Here is an 18,388-nt window from a genome sequence, read left to right on the forward strand (position 1 = left end):
CATTAAAGTGTCATTAAATTTGCCAGCAAGATTGCTAGCCAGCTGAGAACCAACTAACCTACCATAAACAATTAATACACGATCATCATTGCTACCAACACACAAACAGATTTTTAGTAACTATATGTTTTCCAGACAAGGATGGAATAAATGGTTACCAGACTATTTTGTGTTTGCGTTATTTTGTGTTTTTTCGCATCGTTTGTAACTTGTTTTGTACATACTGTTGCTGCTACCGTCTCTTATTACCGAAAAGAGCTTCTGGACATCAGAACAGTGATTACTCACCTCGAACTGGATGAAGATTTTTTCCTTAAGGATTCCGACGCGAAGGATATACTGCTTCACCGAGACCAGGCCCAAATCCCCATCATTCGCTTGAAGAAAAGACGGATATACAAGGGGTGGAGATAGGGGTGCCTTTTGAGAATTAGTTGGCGAGTGGGTAACCCGGCTCTACCACCCATTCTATTGGCCAACGTGCAATAATATATAATAAATAATAATATATGCCATTTAGCAGACGCTTTTATCCAAAGCGACTTACAGTCATGTGTGCATACATTCTACGTATGGGTGGTCCCGGGGATCGAACCCACTACCCTGGCGTTACAAGCGCCATGCTCTACCAACTGAGCTACAGAAGGACCACAAGATACTGTCGCATGTCCCATACTATAGATACTGTCGCATGTCCCATACTATAGATACTGTCCCATGTCCCATACTATAGATACTGTCCCATGTCCCATACTATAAATACTGTCCCATGTCCGATACTATAGATACTGTCCCATGTCCCATACTATAGATACTGTCCCATGTCCCATACTATAGATACTGACTCACTCAATACGGAAGTGGTCAGATGACGCAGATGCTACGCTACAAGACTGTTTTGCTAGCACAGATTGGAATATGTTCCGGGATTCATCCAGTGGCACTGAGGAGTACACCACCTCAGTCACCGGCTTCATCAATAAGTGCATTGATGATGTCATGCCCACAGTGACCATACATACATATCCCAACCAGAAGGCCATGGATTACAGGCAACATCCGCACCAAGCCAAAGGCTAGAGCTGCCGCTTTCCAGGAGCGGGACACTAATCCAGGTGCTTATAAGAAATACCGCTATGCCCTCAGACGAACCATCAATCAGGCAAAGTGTCAATACAGGACTAAGATCAAATCCAACTAAACTGGCTCGGATGCTTGTCGGATGTGGCAGGGCCTGCAAACTATTACGGACTACTTAGAGAAACCCAGCAGTGAGTTGCCCCGTTACATGAGCCTACCAGACGAGCTAAATGCCTTTTATGATCGCTTCGAGGCAAGCAACACTGAATCATGCATGAAAGCACCAGCTGTTCCTAGCGGGTGGCATCGACATGCACCTTCATCGAACATCTCATTCCAAAATGTTGAGCATTAATATGGAGTTGGTCCCCCCTTTGCTGCTATAACAACCTCCACTCTTCTTGGAAGGCTTTCCACTAAATGTTGGAACATTGCTGTGGGGACTTGCTTCCATTCAGCCACAAGGGCCTTAGTGATGTCGAGAACTGATATTGAGTGATTAGGCCTGGCTTGCAGTCGGCATTTCAATTCATCCCAAAGGTGTTCGATGGGTTTGAGGTCAGGGCTCTGTGCAGGCCAGTCAAGTTCTTCCACACCGATCTCGACAAACTATTTCTGTATGGACCTCGCTCTTTTGCATGGAGGCATTGTCATGCTGAAACAGGTAAGGGCCTTCCCCAAACTGTTGCCACAAAGTTGGAAGAATCACAGAATCATCTAGAATGTCATTGTATGCTTTAGTGTTGAGATTTCCCTTCACTGAACTAAGGGGCCTAGCCCGAACTAGGAAAACAGCCCCAGACCACTTTTCCTCCTCCACCAAACTATGCATTCGGGCAGGTAGCGTTCTCCTGGCATCTGCCAAACCAAGATTCATCAGTCGGACTACCAGATGGTGAAGCATGATTCATCACTACAGAGAACGTGTTTCCACTGCTCCAGAGTCCAATGGTGGCAAGCTTTACACCACTCCAGATTGTGATCTTAGGCTTGTGTGCTGCTGCTCGGCCATGGAAACCCATTTCATGAAGCGCCCGACGAACAGTTATTGTGATGACGTTGCTTCCAGAGGTAGTTTGGAACTTGGTAGTGAGTGTTCCAACCGAGGACAGACAATTTTACATGCTACTAGCTGCAGCTTTGAAGGCAAAAACAAAAGCATCGCAAACGTCTAACAACCCAAAGGTTGTATGTTTGAATCACATCTCGGGCAGCTTTAGCATTTAACATTTCAACTACTTACTTCTTTTTAGCTACTTTGCAACTTCTTAGCATGTTAGCTAACCCTAACCTTAACCCCTAGCCTAGCTAATGTTAGCCTCCTAGCTAGCGTTAGCAATAGCCACCTAACAACCTAGCTAACGTTAGCCACAACAAATTGGAATTTGTAACATATCATCTGTTTTGCAAATTTGTAACATCATACGAATACCACTCCACATCATGCTGTTGGCTAGAGTTCACAGATAAGTTAACACGAGTAGAGAGATTAGAGTACCCTGTCTGTCTGTCTGTCTGTCTGTCTGTCTGTCTGTCTGTCTGCCTGCCTGCCTGCCTGCCTGCCTGCCTGCCTGCCTGCCTGTCCGCCTGCCTGCCTTCCTGCCTGTCCGCTTGTCTGCCTGTCTATCTTCCTTTGTCTCTCTCACATTCACTCAATCTCTCTGCTCCCTCTTTCTTTCTTTCTTTTTCTTCCTCTTGCTTATCCCCTTACCTTTCTGAGTAAATTGAAGAGGGCTTCTCATTGTTCAAACGAAAAGCAATTCTCCATTTCAATCGTTTGCTGTGACAGCATGGGAAGGGAAGCACACTCCTGAGACTACGGTAACATATGCAGTGGGCTCAATTACAATCAAACAGGACAAGGGGCTCAGACAGGGGCTTTGTGGCTCCTACCAAAGTTACACTCACTGGGTACAAAACCCTGTCACGTCACTGTCACCCAACACCATGTTACGTCACTGTCACCCAACACCATGTTACGACGCTGTCACCCAACACCATGTTACGACGCTGTCACCCAACACCATGTTACGTCACTGTCACCCAACACCATGTTACGTTGCTGTCACCCAACACCATGTTACGTCACTGTCACCCAACACCATGTTACGTCGCTACCACCCAACACCATGTTACGTCACTGTCACCCAACACCATGTTACGTCGCTGTCACCCAACACCATGTTACGTTGCTGTCACCCAACACCATGTTACGTCGGTGTCACCCAACACCATGTTACGTCGGTGTCACCCAACACCATTTTACGTTGCTGTCACCCAACACCATGTTACGTTGGTGTCACCCAACACCATGTTACGTCGCTACAATCCAACACCATGTTATGTCGCTGTCACCCAACACCATGTTACGTCACTGTCACCCAACACCATGTTACGTTGCTACCACCCAACACCATGTTACGTCACTACCACCCAACACCATGTTACGTCACTGTCACCCAACACCATGTTACGTTGCTGTCACCCAACACCGTGTTACGTCACTACCACCCAACACCGTGTTACGTTGCTGTCACCCAACACCATGTTACGTTGCTGTCACCCAACACCGTGTTACGTTGCTACCACCCAACACCATGTTACATCACTGTCACCCAACACCGTGTTACGTTGCTCCGACCCAACACCATGTTACGTTGCTGTCACCCAACACCATGTTACGTTGCTGTCACCCAACACCATGTTACGTTGCTACCACCCAACACCATGTCACGTCACTGTCACCCAACACTGTGTTATGTTGCTACCATCCAACACCATGTTACGTTGCTATCACATTTACATTTACATTTAAGTCATTTAGCAGACGCTCTTATCCAGAGCGACATACAAATTGGTGCATTCACCTCATGACATCCAGTGGAACAGCCACTTTACAATAGTGCATCTAAATCTTTTAAGGGGGGTGGGAAGGATTACTTATCCTATCCTAGGTATTCCTTAAAGAGGTGGGGTTTCAGGTGTCTCCGGAAGGTGGTGATTGACTCCGCTGTCCTGGCGTCGTGAGGGAGTTTGTTCCACCATTGGGGGGCCAGAGCAGCGAACAGTTTTGACTGGGCTGAGCGGGAACTGTACTTCCTCAGTGGTAGGGAGGCGAGCAGGCCAGAGGTGGATGAACGCAGTGCCCTTGTTTGGGTGTAGGGCCTGATCAGAGCCTGGAGGTACTGAGGTGCCGTTCCCCTCACAGCTCCGTAGGCAAGCACCATGGTCTTGTAGCGGATGCGAGCTTCAACTGGAAGCCAGTGGAGAGAGCGGAGGAGCGGGGTGACGTGAGAGAACTTGGGAAGGTTGAACACCAGACGGGCTGCGGCGTTCTGGATGAATTGTAGGGGTTTAATGGCACAGGCAGGGAGCCCAGCCAACAGCGAGTTGCAGTAATCCAGACGGGAGATGACAAGTGCCTGGATTAGGACCTGCGCCGCTTCCTGTGTGAGGCAGGGTCGTACTCTGCGGATGTTGTAGAGCATGAACCTACAGGAACGGGCCACCGCCTTGATGTTAGTTGAGAACGACAGGGTGTTGTCCAGGATCACGCCAAGGTTCTTAGCGCTCTGGGAGGAGGACACAATGGAGTTGTCAACCGTGATGGCGAGATCATGGAACGGGCAGTCCTTCCCGGGAGGAAGAGCAGCTCCGTCTTGCCGAGGTTCAGCTTGAGGTGGTGATCCGTCATCCACACTGATATGTCTGCCAGACATGCAGAGATGCGATTCGCCACCTGGTCATCAGAAGGGGGAAAGGAGAAGATTAATTGTGTGTCGTCTGCATAGCAATGATAGGAGAGACCATGTGAGGTTATGACAGAGCCAAGTGACTTGGTGTATAGCGAGAATAGGAGAGGGCCTAGAACAGAACCCTGGGGGACACCAGTGGTGAGAGCGCGTGGTGAGGAGACAGATTCTCGCCACGCCACCTGGTAGGAGCGACCTGTCAGGTAGGACGCAATCCAAGCGTGGGCCGCGCCGGAGATGCCCAACTCGGAGAGGGTGGAGAGGAGGATCTGATGGTTCACAGTATCGAAGGCAGCCGATAGGTCTAGAAGGATGAGAGCAGAGGAGAGAGAGTTAGCTTTAGCAGTGCGGAGCGCCTCCGTGATACAGAGAAGAGCAGTCTCAGTTGAATGACTAGTCTTGAAACCTGACTGATTTGGATCAAGAAGGTCATTCTGAGAGAGATAGCGGGAGAGCTGGCCAAGGACGGCACGTTCAAGAGTTTTGGAGAGAAAAGAAAGAAGGGATACTGGTCTGTAGTTGTTGACATCGGAGGGATCGAGTGTAGGTTTTTTTTCAGAAGAGGTGCAACTCTCGCTCTCTTGAAGACGGAAGGGACGTAGCCAGCGGTCAGGGATGAGTTGATGAGCGAGGTGAGGTAAGGGAGGAGGTCTCCGGAAATGGTCTGGAGAAGAGAGGAGGGGATAGGGTCAAGCGGGCAGGTTGTTGGGCGGCCGGCCGTCACAAGACGCGAGATTTCATCTGGAGAGAGAGGGGAGAAAGAGGTCAGAGCACAGGGTAGGGCAGTGTGAGCAGAACCAGCGGTGTCGTTTGACTTAGCAAACGAGGATCGGATGTCGTCGACCTTCTTTTCAAAATGGTTGACGAAGTCATCTGCAGAGAGGGAGGAGGGGGGGGAGGGGGAGGAGGATTCAGAAGGGAGGAGAAGGTGGCAAAGAGCTTCCTAGGGTTAGAGGCAGATGCTTGGAATTTAGAGTGGTAGAAAGTGGCTTTAGCAGCAGCGACAGAGGAGGAAAATGTAGAGAGGAGGGAGTGAAAGGATGCCAGGTCCGCAGGGAGGCGAGTTTTCCTCCATTTCCGCTCGGCTGCCCGGAGCCCTGTTATGTGAGCTCGCAATGAGTCGTCAAGCCACGGAGCGGGAGGGGAGGACCGAGCCGGCCTGGAGGATAGGGGACATAGAGAGTCAAAGGATGCAGAAAGGGAGGAGAGGAGGGTTGAGGAGGCAGAATCAGGAGATAGGTTGGAGAAGGTAACCTTGTTACCATCCAACACCATGTCACGTTGCTCCCACCCAACACCATGTTATGTCGCTGTCACCCAACACCATGTTACGTTGCTACCACCCAACACCATGTTACGTCACTGTCATCCAACACCATGTTACATCACTGTCACCCAACACCATGTTACGTTGCTACCACCCAACACCATGTTACGTTGCTACCACCCAACACCATGTTACGTCGCTGTCATCCAACACCATGTTACGTTGCTGTCATCCAACACCATGTTACGTTGCTACCATCCAACACCACGTTACGTTGCTACCACCCAACACCATGTTATGTCGCTGTCACCCAACACCATGTTACATTGCTACCATCCAACACCATGTTACGTTGCTGTCGACCAACACCATGTTACATTGCTACCATCCAACACCATGTTACATCACTGTCACTCAACACCATGTTACGTTGCTGTCGACCAACACCATGTTACATTGCTGTCACCCAACACCATGTTACATTGCTGTCACCCAACACCATGTTACATTGCTGTCACCCAACACCATGTTACATTGCTACCATCCAACACTATGTTACATCACTGTCACCCAACACCATGTTACATTGCTGTCACCCAACACCATTTTACATTGCTACCATCCAACACCATGTTACATCACTGTCACCCAACACCATGTTACATTGCTGTCACCCAACACCATTTTACATTGCTACCATCCAACACCATGTTACATTGCTGTCTCCCAACACCATGTTACATTGCTGTCACCCAACACCATGTTACATTGCTACCATCCAACACCATGTTACATTGCTGTCTCCCAACACCATGTTACATCACTGTCACCCAACACCATGTTACATCACTGTCACCCAACACCATGTTACATTGCTACCATCCAACACCATGTTACATTGCTGTCTCCCAACACCATGTTACATTGCTGTCACCCAACACCATGTTACATTGCTACCATCCAACACCATGTTACATCACTGTCACCCAACACCATGTTACATTGCTGTCACCCAACACCATGTTACATTGCTGTCACCCAACACCATGTTACATTGCTGTCACCCAACACCATGTTACATCACTGTCACCCAACACCATGTTACATTGCTGTCACCCAACACCATGTTACATTGCTGTCACCCAACACCATGTTACATTGCTGTCACCCAACACCATGTTACATTGCTACCATCCAACACCATGTTACATCACTGTCACCCAACACCATGTTACATTGCTGTCACCCAACACCATGTTACATTGCTGTCACCCAACACCATGTTACATTGCTGTCACCCAACACCATGTTACATTGCTGTCACCCAACACCATGTTACATTGCTGTCACCCAACACCATGTTACATTGCTGTCACCCAACACCATGTTACATTGCTACCACCCAACACCATGTTACATCACTGTCACCCAACACCATGTTACATTGCTGTCACCCAACACCATGTTACATTGCTGTCACCCAACACCATGTTACATTGCTGTCACCCAACACCATGTTACATTGCTGTCACCCAACACCATGTTATGTCGCTGTCACCCAACACCATGTTACATCACTGTCACCCAACACCATGTTACATCACTGTCACCCAACACCATGTTACATTGCTACCACCCAACACCATGTTACATCACTGTCACCCAACACCATGTTACATTGCTGTCACCCAACACCATGTTACATTGCTACGACCCAACACCATGTTACATCACTGTCACCCAACACCATGTTACATCACTGTCACCCAACACCATGTTACATTGCTGTCACCCAACACCATGTTACATTGCTGTCACCCAACACCATGTTACATTGCTGTCACCCAACACCATGTTACATTGCTACCATCCAACACCATGTTACATCACTGTCACCCAACACCATGTTACGTCACTGTCACCCAACACCATGTTACATTGCTACCATCCAACACCATGTTACATCACTGTCACCCAACACCATGTTATGTTAATTAATCACTACCAATTTATCTCCACTGAGAATGCATCTGTTCTGTGTGAGTGTGTGAGTGTGTGAGTGTGTGAGTGTGTGAGTGTGAGTGTGTGAGTGTATGTGTGTGTGAGTGTGTGAATATGAGCGTGTGTGGAGGTGCTCTGCACCACCTCCAGAGCTCCATGCCAACAGAACATTATGCAGCTGCCTTTGTCTTATGAAGGCATGACCCTTAATGTGTTTTTTTTTTGTATTTATTTTTTATAACACACCATTAAAATTGAACCCACTTTACCATCATAATGCCACATCAAAACCCTCTATTCATCGCACTCATTTCCACAAATTGCTCAGGCACAGCTGACATGGTCTCTAGTGTGCCAGGGAATAGGTATGTAATATATGATTACACTAGCAGAGCAGAAGGCTTTTTACTCTGATCTGTAACTCAGTCATTGAATCAACAAAATATCTCTGCGTTTACACCCTCTCCGCCCACGCCACCTGGCATATATCAATATACATCCAATCAAGCATCTCGCTACAGAGTAATAGCCCTCTATTTTCCCTTCAGCTGATTGATATAGCTCTATTTTAGTGGAAAGTACATTTGCTGGGGAAACGTTCACTCGTGCATTTACACAGCCAGGCTTCCTGACACCTACAGTACAGTGGGTGGCTGAGTTCGAGGGGTAGGAAGAGGAGGGGTAGGAGGATGAGGAGGAAGACTATGGCAGGTTCAGCGTATCAGAATGTAAAAAGAGAGGAGAAGGAAGAGGAGGAAAGGCAGAAGAAGGAGCCCGAGGAGTGAAAACAAAATCGGCTTCACAAGTCATGGTTTGGACTAAGCCTTCAGCTATGAGCTGAACAACCCCAGTGTCTAAAATGAGGAATTGAACCACTAGGAAACAAGCAAGCAAATAAACAAGCAACCAATAGCCGTGACCTTTTGTTAAGTGTCCCCAGGGGTGTGTGTGTGTGTGTGTGTGTGTGTGTGTGTGTGTGTGTGTGTGTGTGTGTGTGTGTGTGTGTGTGTGTGTGTGTGTGTGTGTGTGTGTGTGTGTGTGTGTGTGTGTGTGTGTGTGTGTGTGTGTGTGTGTGTGTGTGTGTTAGTTAGTTTGTTAGAAGTGCATGGTTGTTCGTTTACTGACCCCTCTAACCATGTCATGTGTCATAGCGAGGCCCTTCATCACCATGATCACGGGCGGCACCACAGTTAGGGGCTGGGGCATTATCCCAGCCATGGAATAGGGAGTGGGGCTATAGCTGGCTGCCTGCAGACAACATCTTCCTCTTTCCCTTACTTTCTTCCACACACACACCGTCTTCCTCTCTCCCTTACTGTCCTCCACACACACATCGTCTTCCTCTCTCCCTTACTGTCCTCCACACACACACCGTCTTCCTCTCTCCCTTACTGTCCTCCACACACACCGTCTTCCTCTCTCCCTTCCTGTCCTCCACACACACCGTCTTCCTCTCTCCCTTACTGTCCTCCACACACACATCGTCTTCCTCTCTCCCTTCCTGTCCTCCACACACACACCGTCTTCCTCTCTCCCTTCCTGTCCTCCACACACACCGTCTTCCTCTCTCCCTTCCTGTCCTCCACACACACAGCGTCTTCCTCTCTCCCTTACTGTCCTCCACACACACATCGTCTTCCTCTCTCCCTTACTGTCCTCCATACACACACCGTCTTCCTCTCTCCCTTCCTATCCTCCACACACACATCGTCTTCCTCTCTCCCTTACTGTCCTCCATACACACACCGTCTTCCTCTCTCCCTTCCTATCCTCCACACACACCGTCTTCCTCTCTCCCTTACTGTCCTCCATACACACACCGTCTTCCTCTCTCCCTTCCTATCCTCCACACACACCGTCTTCCTCTCTCCTTTCCTGTCCTCCAAGATCAGAACGTGACAGAGATATACCTGCTGGAGCGCGTGCTACAGGTGGGTGCTGCTATGGTGACCAGAGAGCTGAGAAAAGAGGGAACTTTACCTAGCAGGCTCTTGTAGATGACCTGGAGCCAGTGGGTTTGGCGACGAGTATGAAGTGAGGGCCAGCCAACGAGAGCCAACGAGAACGCACAGGTCGCAGTGGTGGGTAGTATATGGGGCTTTGGTGACAAAACAATTTATTGAGTAGGGTACTTGGAGGCTAGTTTGTAAATGACATCGTCGAAGTCGAGGATCGGTATGATGGTCAGTTTTACGAGGGTACGTTTGGCAGCATGAGTGAAGGATACTTTGTTGCGAAATAGGAAGCCAATTCTAGATTTAACTTTGGATTGGAGATGTTTGATGTGAGTCTGGAAGGAGAGTTTACAGTCTAACCAGACACCTAGGTATTTGTAGTTGTCCACAAATTCTAAGTCAGAACTGTCCAGAGTAGTGATGCTGGACGGGCGGGCAGGTGCAGGCAGCGATCGGTTGAAAAGCATGCATTTAGTTTTACTTTATTTAAGAGCAGTTGGAGGCCATGGAAGGAGAGTTGTATGGTATTGAAGCTCGTCTGGAGGTTAGTTAACACAGTGTCCAAAGAAGGGCCAGAAGTATACAGAATGGTGTTGTCTGCGTAGAGGTGGGATCAGAGACTCACCAGCAGCAAGAGCGACATCATTGATTTATACAGAGAAGAGAGTCAGCCCAAAAATTGAACCCTGTGGCATCCCCATCGAGACTGCCAGAGGCCCGGACAACAGGCCCTCCAATTTGACACACTGAGAAGTAGTTGGTGAGGCTATTGAGTCTGCCGATGAGGATGTGGTGGTTGACAGAGTTGAAAGCCTTGGCCAGGTCAATAAATAAGGCTGCACAGTATTGCTTCTTATCGATGGCGGTTAAGATATCGTTTAGGACCTTGACCACGTTTAGGACCTCCTGACCAATCAGGAGTGTTGGTTTAAAAATAAACATTGGCAAGAGGCTTGTGGTGTAATTTCAGAGAACACAGGAGGAGATCACATGTTGAGTTACCTGCCACTGATTGGTTCCCTGCCGCTGAATTCAACATGGCTGCTTTGATAAGGAGAGGAGAACCACACGTTCCTTCTGCATGGATTTCACTCCGTTATCAACTGATGTTCAACCTCTGTGCCTTGGCTAGCTCCTCCTTCAGTCTCTCATTGGCTTTCTCTCTGATCTCCATGACTGAGGGGCTGCGGAGGCGGGACAGGCTGTCATTGGTCAGACCCAGAGACTCCTCCCCTTCCTCTCCAGACAGGAACACCCCCTCTGCTTACTCCGCCTCTGACCAGATGGGGGGTTCCAAGCCCGGAACGCTTCCATTATGGGGTTCATTGCTGCCCAGTAGCCTAGGGGCAGAGTAGATGGGCAGGGTGGGCAGCTGGTCGGCTCGCAGGGCGTTGGGGGGAAAGGGGCTGGAGCTGAGGGAGGGTGTATGGTACAAGGCGCTGGAAGGGGCGCTGTGACATTGGGGTCTGATGTCAGAGGTCAATCCGTGGAGGTCAGGGGTGGTGGGTGACGCCAAGTTGACCTTATGGAAGCCTTCGAGGGGTTCGCTGGCCATAGCCCTGCAGCTACAATCATCATATACCTCCCATTATGATGAATGTGTGTGTATTTAAAAGCTGATGATGTGATTGTATATATATACCAATAAGGATCTGGCAAAAAATACTTGAACCCATTGCCCTTTATGGTTATGAGGTCTACGGTCCGCTCACCAACCAAGAATTCACAAAACGGGACAAACACCAAATTGAGACTGCATGCAGGGGCACAGCAGTCTAAGGCACTGCCTCCCAGTGCTGTGGCATAACTACAGCCTGGGATTCGATCCCAGGCTGTGTCATTACCAGCCGTGACCGGGATTCCCATAGGGCGGCGCGCAGTTGGCCCAGCGTTGTCTGGGATAGGGGACGGTTTGGCCGAGGGGGTTTCACTTGGTTCACTATGTACAGACTCAGTGAGCATAGCCTTGCTATTGAGAAAGGCTGCCTTAGGCTATATGCACACTGCCCACAAAATGAGGTGGGAACTGAGCTGCACTTCCTAACCTCCTGCCAAATGTATGACCATATTAGAGTGACATATTTCCCTCAGATTACACAGACCTACAAAGAATTCCAAAACAAATCAAATTTTGATAAACTCCCATATCTATTGGGTGAAATTCCATAGTGTACCATCACAGCAGCAATATTTTGTTGCCACAAGAAAAGGGAAACCAGTGAAGAACAAAACACCATTGTAAATTCAACCCGCATTTATGTTGAGAGAGAGAGGGACTCCTGTACACATGTCTACCTTGCAAGTCCTTTCACAAACCATGTCAATGCTTTGTGGATAGCTTGCTAACAATTCTTCATGGCTAGCTAACCATAGTAGTAGCTAGCCAGTTAGCCCTATTGACTTATTATGGGCTTCTGATCTACGGTACGTAGGCAGGTAAACATGCCAAAATTAACACAGCTATTAACGTATCAAGATAAAACATTGTAGTCAGGCAACATATGAGATGTGATTAGGCAACATTTTATTCCGAAGTGGGAATGTATATTCTCTCGCTTCATCTCAAATAATACCCACCATCATACTTTTTTTCTGTGGTTTCTTTGCAGACTTTCCATTGAAGCTTGCAGTGTTGCTTAAAAACGGAGTACGAGTTCGGTTTGGATTGATTTGGACTCATACTCCGACCTTCCCGTGCTCCAATTTGCGTACTCGTGGCACGGTTGTATACATTTTGAGAAACACCCAGGGAGTGTAGCTGTGCATTCAGCACCACGGACTAACACAGGGAGTGTAGCTGTGCATTCAGCACCATGGACTAACACAGGGAGTGTAGCTGTGCATTCAGCACCATGGACTAACACAGGGAGTGTAGCTGTGCATTCAGCACCATGGACTAACACAGGGAGTGTAGCTGTGCATTCAGCACCATGGACTAACACAGGGAGTGTAGCTGTGCATTCAGCACCATGGACTAACACAGGGAGTGTAGCTGTGCATTCAGCACCATGGACTAACACAGGGAGTGTAGCTGTGCATTCAGCACCACGGACTGGAGTGTGGCATTCATTCAGCACCATGGACTAACACAGGGAGTGTAGCTGTGCATTCAGCACCACGGACTAACACAGGGAGTGTAGCTGTGCATTCAGCACCATGGACTAACACAGGGAGTGTAGCTGTGCATTCAGCACCACGGACTAACACAGGGAGTGTAGCTGTGCATTCAGCACCATGGACTAACACAGGGAGTGTAGCTGTGCATTCAGCACCACGGACTAACACAGGGAGTGTAGCTGTGCATTCAGCACCACGGACTAACACAGGGAGTGTAGCTGTGCATTCAGCACCACGGACTAACACAGGGAGTGTAGCTGTGCATTCAGCACCATGGACTAACACAGGGAGTGTAGCTGTGCATTCAGCACCATGGACTAACACAGGGAGTGTGGCTATTCATTCAGCACCACGGACTAACACAGGGAGTGTAGCTGTGCATTCAGCACCACGGACTAACACAGGGAGTGTGGCTATTCATTCAGCACCACGGACTAACACAGGGAGTGTGGCTATTCATTCAGCACCACGGACTAACACAGGGAGTGTGGCTATTCATTCAGCACCATGGCCTAACACAGGGAGTGTAGCTGTGCATTCATGCCCATGGACTAACACAGGGAGTGTAGCTGTGCATTCAGCACCACGGACTAACACAGGGAGTGTGGCTATTCATTCAGCACCACGGACTAACACAGGGAGTGTGGCTATTCATTCAGCACCATGGACTAACACAGGGAGTGTAGCTGTGCATTCATGCCCATGGACTAACACAGGGAGTGTAGCTGTGCATTCAGCACCACGGACTAACACAGGGAGTGTGGCTATTCATTCAGCACCACAGACTAACACAGGGAGTGTGGCTATTCATTCAGCACCTTGGACAGCGCTACTCTAGCCTGACCCTCAACAACCAGCCTGCTACGGGTAGGAAATCCTTCACCACATAGTGAAAGAGTGTTATAGAGATAGGGGCTGGAGAGACTAGTGTTGTTATTACCACCCCCGTCCCTCCCCATTCCCTCCAACCTTACCTGAGCCACTTGTCCGGTAGCTTACCTTTTCATACTGAGAAAACACGAGTATTTCCAGATTAAGTTATAACACGTGTTAGTCACATTGGGAATGTTCACCTTGCCGTTTGCATCTTCACAACACGTCTGTCCCATGATCGTAGGTCTGACAGATTTGCTTCATTTTCCTCCTCGATGCCATCTTCCAATTTCCATGCTGTCATGTGGGATGAGTGTCTTTCACCGTGCTCTAAAGATCAGCAGATCTGACCTCTTTAAGATCAGGATTATCCACACCTACTTGAATCTCGGTCTAAGAGTTACACTGAATCACTGAAAGCTCAAAGCTGAAATGTCCACATGTACATCTGGTCAAATATGGAAAACGTACCCAGTTGTCATACTGTAGTAAAAGTAAAGATGCCTTAATAGAAAATGACTCAAATAAAAGTGAAAGTCACCCAGTAAAATACTATTTGAGTAAAACTCTACAAGTATTTGTTTTGAAATATACTTAAGTATCAAAAGTAAGTGTAATTGCTAAAATATACTTCCAAAATGTTAACCAGAAGGCCTGATTATTATTATTTTTTTTTTAAGGATAGCCAGGGGCACACTCCAACACTCAGAAATCATTTAGAATTGAATTTCCCTGTACCCATAATGAGGCTTCTACAACCTAGACTATGAATGAAAGTTTATCACGTAGGTGCACAGGTTGAGAAACATTAGTGTGATCAAGGTAACAGACAATGACACATTCTTTACCAATCTTGCACACTCTTGCCTGCATCTAGCTGATTTAGGGTGCAATAATTAGTTCAACAGTTGGAAACAAGAGTTTGTTTTGGACAAATTCAGATATGTTTATCCCCATTCCGTTGGCTTCCATTTAAGAAACATTTTTCAACAGAATCAGAGGAATGAATACACCTCTGATCACATGCAAACACAGTTTACTTTCATAGCAGCCACATACAAACAGCATGATCACTGTCATAGCAGCCACATACAAATACCATGATCACTGTCATAGCAGCCACATAACTTTGTAATTCCTTCTCACATCTACGTGCACTCCTCCTCTCTCCTCAACACATCAGTCGTCTGTGACCAGGTGAAATATCCTTTCCAAGCAAAACCATCATATCATAACCGATAACCACTACACACGGCCTACATTGTTGGCACCATATTATCTAACATCAAATCAACATAGCTAATAAAACAAACACATTAGCTAGTAAAACCGCTACAATCATGCAATACAGTGTACAGTCAGCAAGCACTTTAGCAGTTACACCTGGCGGGCCCTGGTGGCAATAAATTAACAAAACCAAAGTCAACTAGCTAACATAGCATCCCTCTCTGTTTGCGCCGGGTGTTTGAGTAGGTTAAACAAGCTGGCAAGATAGCTAAGTAAGTGAAATAAATACTACGAAATGTAGCTAGCACTCTCTTTCTCCCTCGCTCTCTTGCTTCTCCTTCATTTTTGAAGAAATGTATTTGTTCACAACTGTTCAACTATTGTCTTTCTCTTTGAGTCAACTACTCACTACATTTTACGCACTGCTGTGCTCGCTAGCTATAGCTTATGCTTTCAGTGCTAGATTCATTCTCTGACCCTTTAATTTGGGTGGGCAAAAGGTCTGTTCATACGGCAAGAACCCTGATAGGTTGGAGGACATCCTCCCGAAGTTCTCATAATTACTGTGTAAGTCTATGGAAGGGGGCGAGAACCGTGAGTCTCCTAGGTTTTGTATTGAAGTCGATTTACCCAGAGTAGGATGAAAACTAGCTGTCCTCCGGCTACACTGTGGTGCTACCATACAGGGTGCTGTTGAGGCTACTGCAGACCTTTGTTGCAAAACACTGTGGTTTAATCTATTATTTGGTGATGTGGATATATTTAGTATAATTTTATCAAAGAATTATAGCCTTTTTAATGTTTCACTATTTTAATTGTATTAAATACACTGAGGAGGATGATCCTTCCCTTCCTTCTCTGAGGATCCACAACTGACGATACTGCATCGCAACACATGCAGTGACATCCTCTCCGCGTCCCCTACAGCAACAAGTCATTGACAGAGCAGACACAGAACATGCTGATTGGATGGCAACCAACAATACCCATGAGTCTCTTAGACAGTATGGCTCTCTTCAAAACCATGATTGTGTGTTTCTCTCCCCCCCATGACAACATTCATCCCAAGCCTCGCTCGTCATCACATCAGCATTTCGCCCCACCAGGCCGCCAAGCACCGCCACACACCGCCAAGCACCGCCACACACCGCCACACACCACCAAGCACTGCCACGCACCGCCAAGCACCGCCACACATCACCAAGCACCGCCACACACCGCCAAGCACCGCCACACACCGCCAAGCACCGCCACACACCGCCACACACCGCCACACACCGCCAAGCACCGCCACACACCGCCAAGCACCGCCAAGCACCGCCACACACCGCCACACACCGCCACACACCGCCAAGCACCGCCAAGCACCGCCAAGCACCGCCACACACCGCCAAGCACCGCCACACACCGCCACACACCGCCACGCACCGCCAAGCACCGCCAAGCACCGCCACACACCGCCACACACTGCCACACACCGCCAAGCACCGCCACACACCGCCACACACCGCTTACGCACCGTCACACACCGCCAAGCACCGCCACACACCGCCACACATCGCCACACACCGCCACACACCTCCACACACCTCCACGCACCGCCAAGCACCGCCAAGCACCTCCACGCACCGCCAAGCACCCCCACGCACCACCAAGCACCGCCAAGCACCGCCACGCACCGCCAAGCACCGCCAAGCACCGCCAAGCACGGCCACGCACCGCCAAGCACCGCCACGCACCGCCAAGCACCGCCAAGCACCGCCACGCTTCACCATTCATCAGACAGCCCAGCAGAATAGGACCTTTATCCAATCAATAGGGTCAGAACCAGCCAGAAAGATTTAGAGATGGAGCAAAGACAAGCGGGCTGTGATTGTCTTTCTGTCGGCCATTAAATAATCCTGACAGGTTTGTGACTGAGCGGAGCGTGTGGTCGGCCCCAAGACGGTAAACACACGTAGGCTGCTGCCCGTTCAGCTCCGAGACGGGTCATCAACATCCTCAGCAACTCAATATTAATAACTCGGATCACTATGCAACAGATGTCACTGAATCTGATAGACAGTGGAAATGATTGACACATTAGATTAGAGGTTATGGAGCATTTATGTGCAAACAGAGATTAGAGGGAAGAAATAAAGGGAGAATAGTGAGATGGGAGGAATGAAGAGGTGGTGGGAGGGCAGTGGAGAGATTGAAAGTAGGACTGGACCTGTGTGGTACAGCCGCACTGGCCTGTGTGGTACAGCTGTATTGGGCCTCTGTGGTACAGCCACACTGGGCCTGTGTGGTACAGCTGTATTGGGCCTGTGTGGTACAGCCGTACTGGGCCTGTGTGGTACAGCTGTATTGGGCCTGTGTGGTACAGCCGCACTGGGCCTGTGTGGTACAGCTGTATTGGGCCTGTGTGGTACAGCCGCACTGGGCCTGTGTGGCCAGAGCCTAATTTTGTTCCCAGTCCGACACTGAACCACCCTGAATGTGATACAAAAGGAGCCATGTCCTTGTTATCTCTCACCAGCTGTCTCTGCGTTATCCCTCACCAGCTGTCCCTGCGTTATCCCTCACCAGCTGTCCCTGCATTATCCCTCACCAGCTGTCTCTGCATTATCCCTCACCAGCTGTCTCTGCATTATCCCTCACCAGCTGTCTCTGCATTATCCCTCACCAGCTGTCTCTACGGTATCCCGCACCAGCTGTCTCTGCATTCTCCCTTACCAGCTGTCGCTGCGTTATCCCTCACCAGCTGTCACTGCATTATCTCTCACCAGCTGTCTCTGCGTTATCCCTCACCAGCTGTCTCTGCGTTATCCCTCACCAACTGTCTCAGCATTATCCCTCACCAACTGTCTCTGCGTTATCCCTCACCAGCTGTCTCTGAGTTATCCCTCACCAACTATCTCTGCGTTATCCCTCACCAACTCTTTCTGCGTTATCCATCACCAACTGTCACTGTCTGTTATCCCTCACCAACTCTTTCTGCGTTATCCATCACCAACTGTCACTGTCTGTTATCCCTCACAAACTGTCACTGTCTGTTATCCCTCACAAACGGTCCCTGTCTGTTATCCCTCACCAACTGTCACTGTCTGTTATCCCTCACCAACTCTTTCTGT

The 18,388-nt window shown here is 48.7% G+C and overlaps 2 protein-coding genes across 2 annotated transcripts; one reads left to right on the top strand and one right to left on the bottom strand.

The window, feature by feature from the left end:
• Positions 1-11,154: 11,154 nt before the first annotated feature.
• Positions 11,155-11,688, bottom strand: LOC118377024 (rab-3A-interacting protein-like). The gene is made up of 2 exons (XM_052482633.1): positions 11,385-11,688; positions 11,155-11,318 (listed from the first exon to the last, which is right to left on the bottom strand). Exons 1-2 carry the CDS (start codon positions 11,608-11,610, stop codon positions 11,155-11,157), a joined length of 390 nt encoding a protein of 129 aa, XP_052338593.1. The 5' UTR covers positions 11,611-11,688.
• Positions 11,689-16,278: 4,590 nt separating this feature from the next.
• Positions 16,279-17,091, top strand: LOC127912614 (uncharacterized). The gene has a single exon (XM_052482634.1). It carries the CDS (start codon positions 16,279-16,281, stop codon positions 17,089-17,091), a length of 813 nt encoding a protein of 270 aa, XP_052338594.1.
• The last annotated feature ends 1,297 nt before the right edge of the window (positions 17,092-18,388 follow it).

The sequence above is a fragment of the Oncorhynchus keta genome, chromosome 27 (assembly GCF_023373465.1).
Source record: "Oncorhynchus keta strain PuntledgeMale-10-30-2019 chromosome 27, Oket_V2, whole genome shotgun sequence".
Classification (NCBI taxonomy): Eukaryota; Metazoa; Chordata; class Actinopteri; order Salmoniformes; family Salmonidae; genus Oncorhynchus; species Oncorhynchus keta.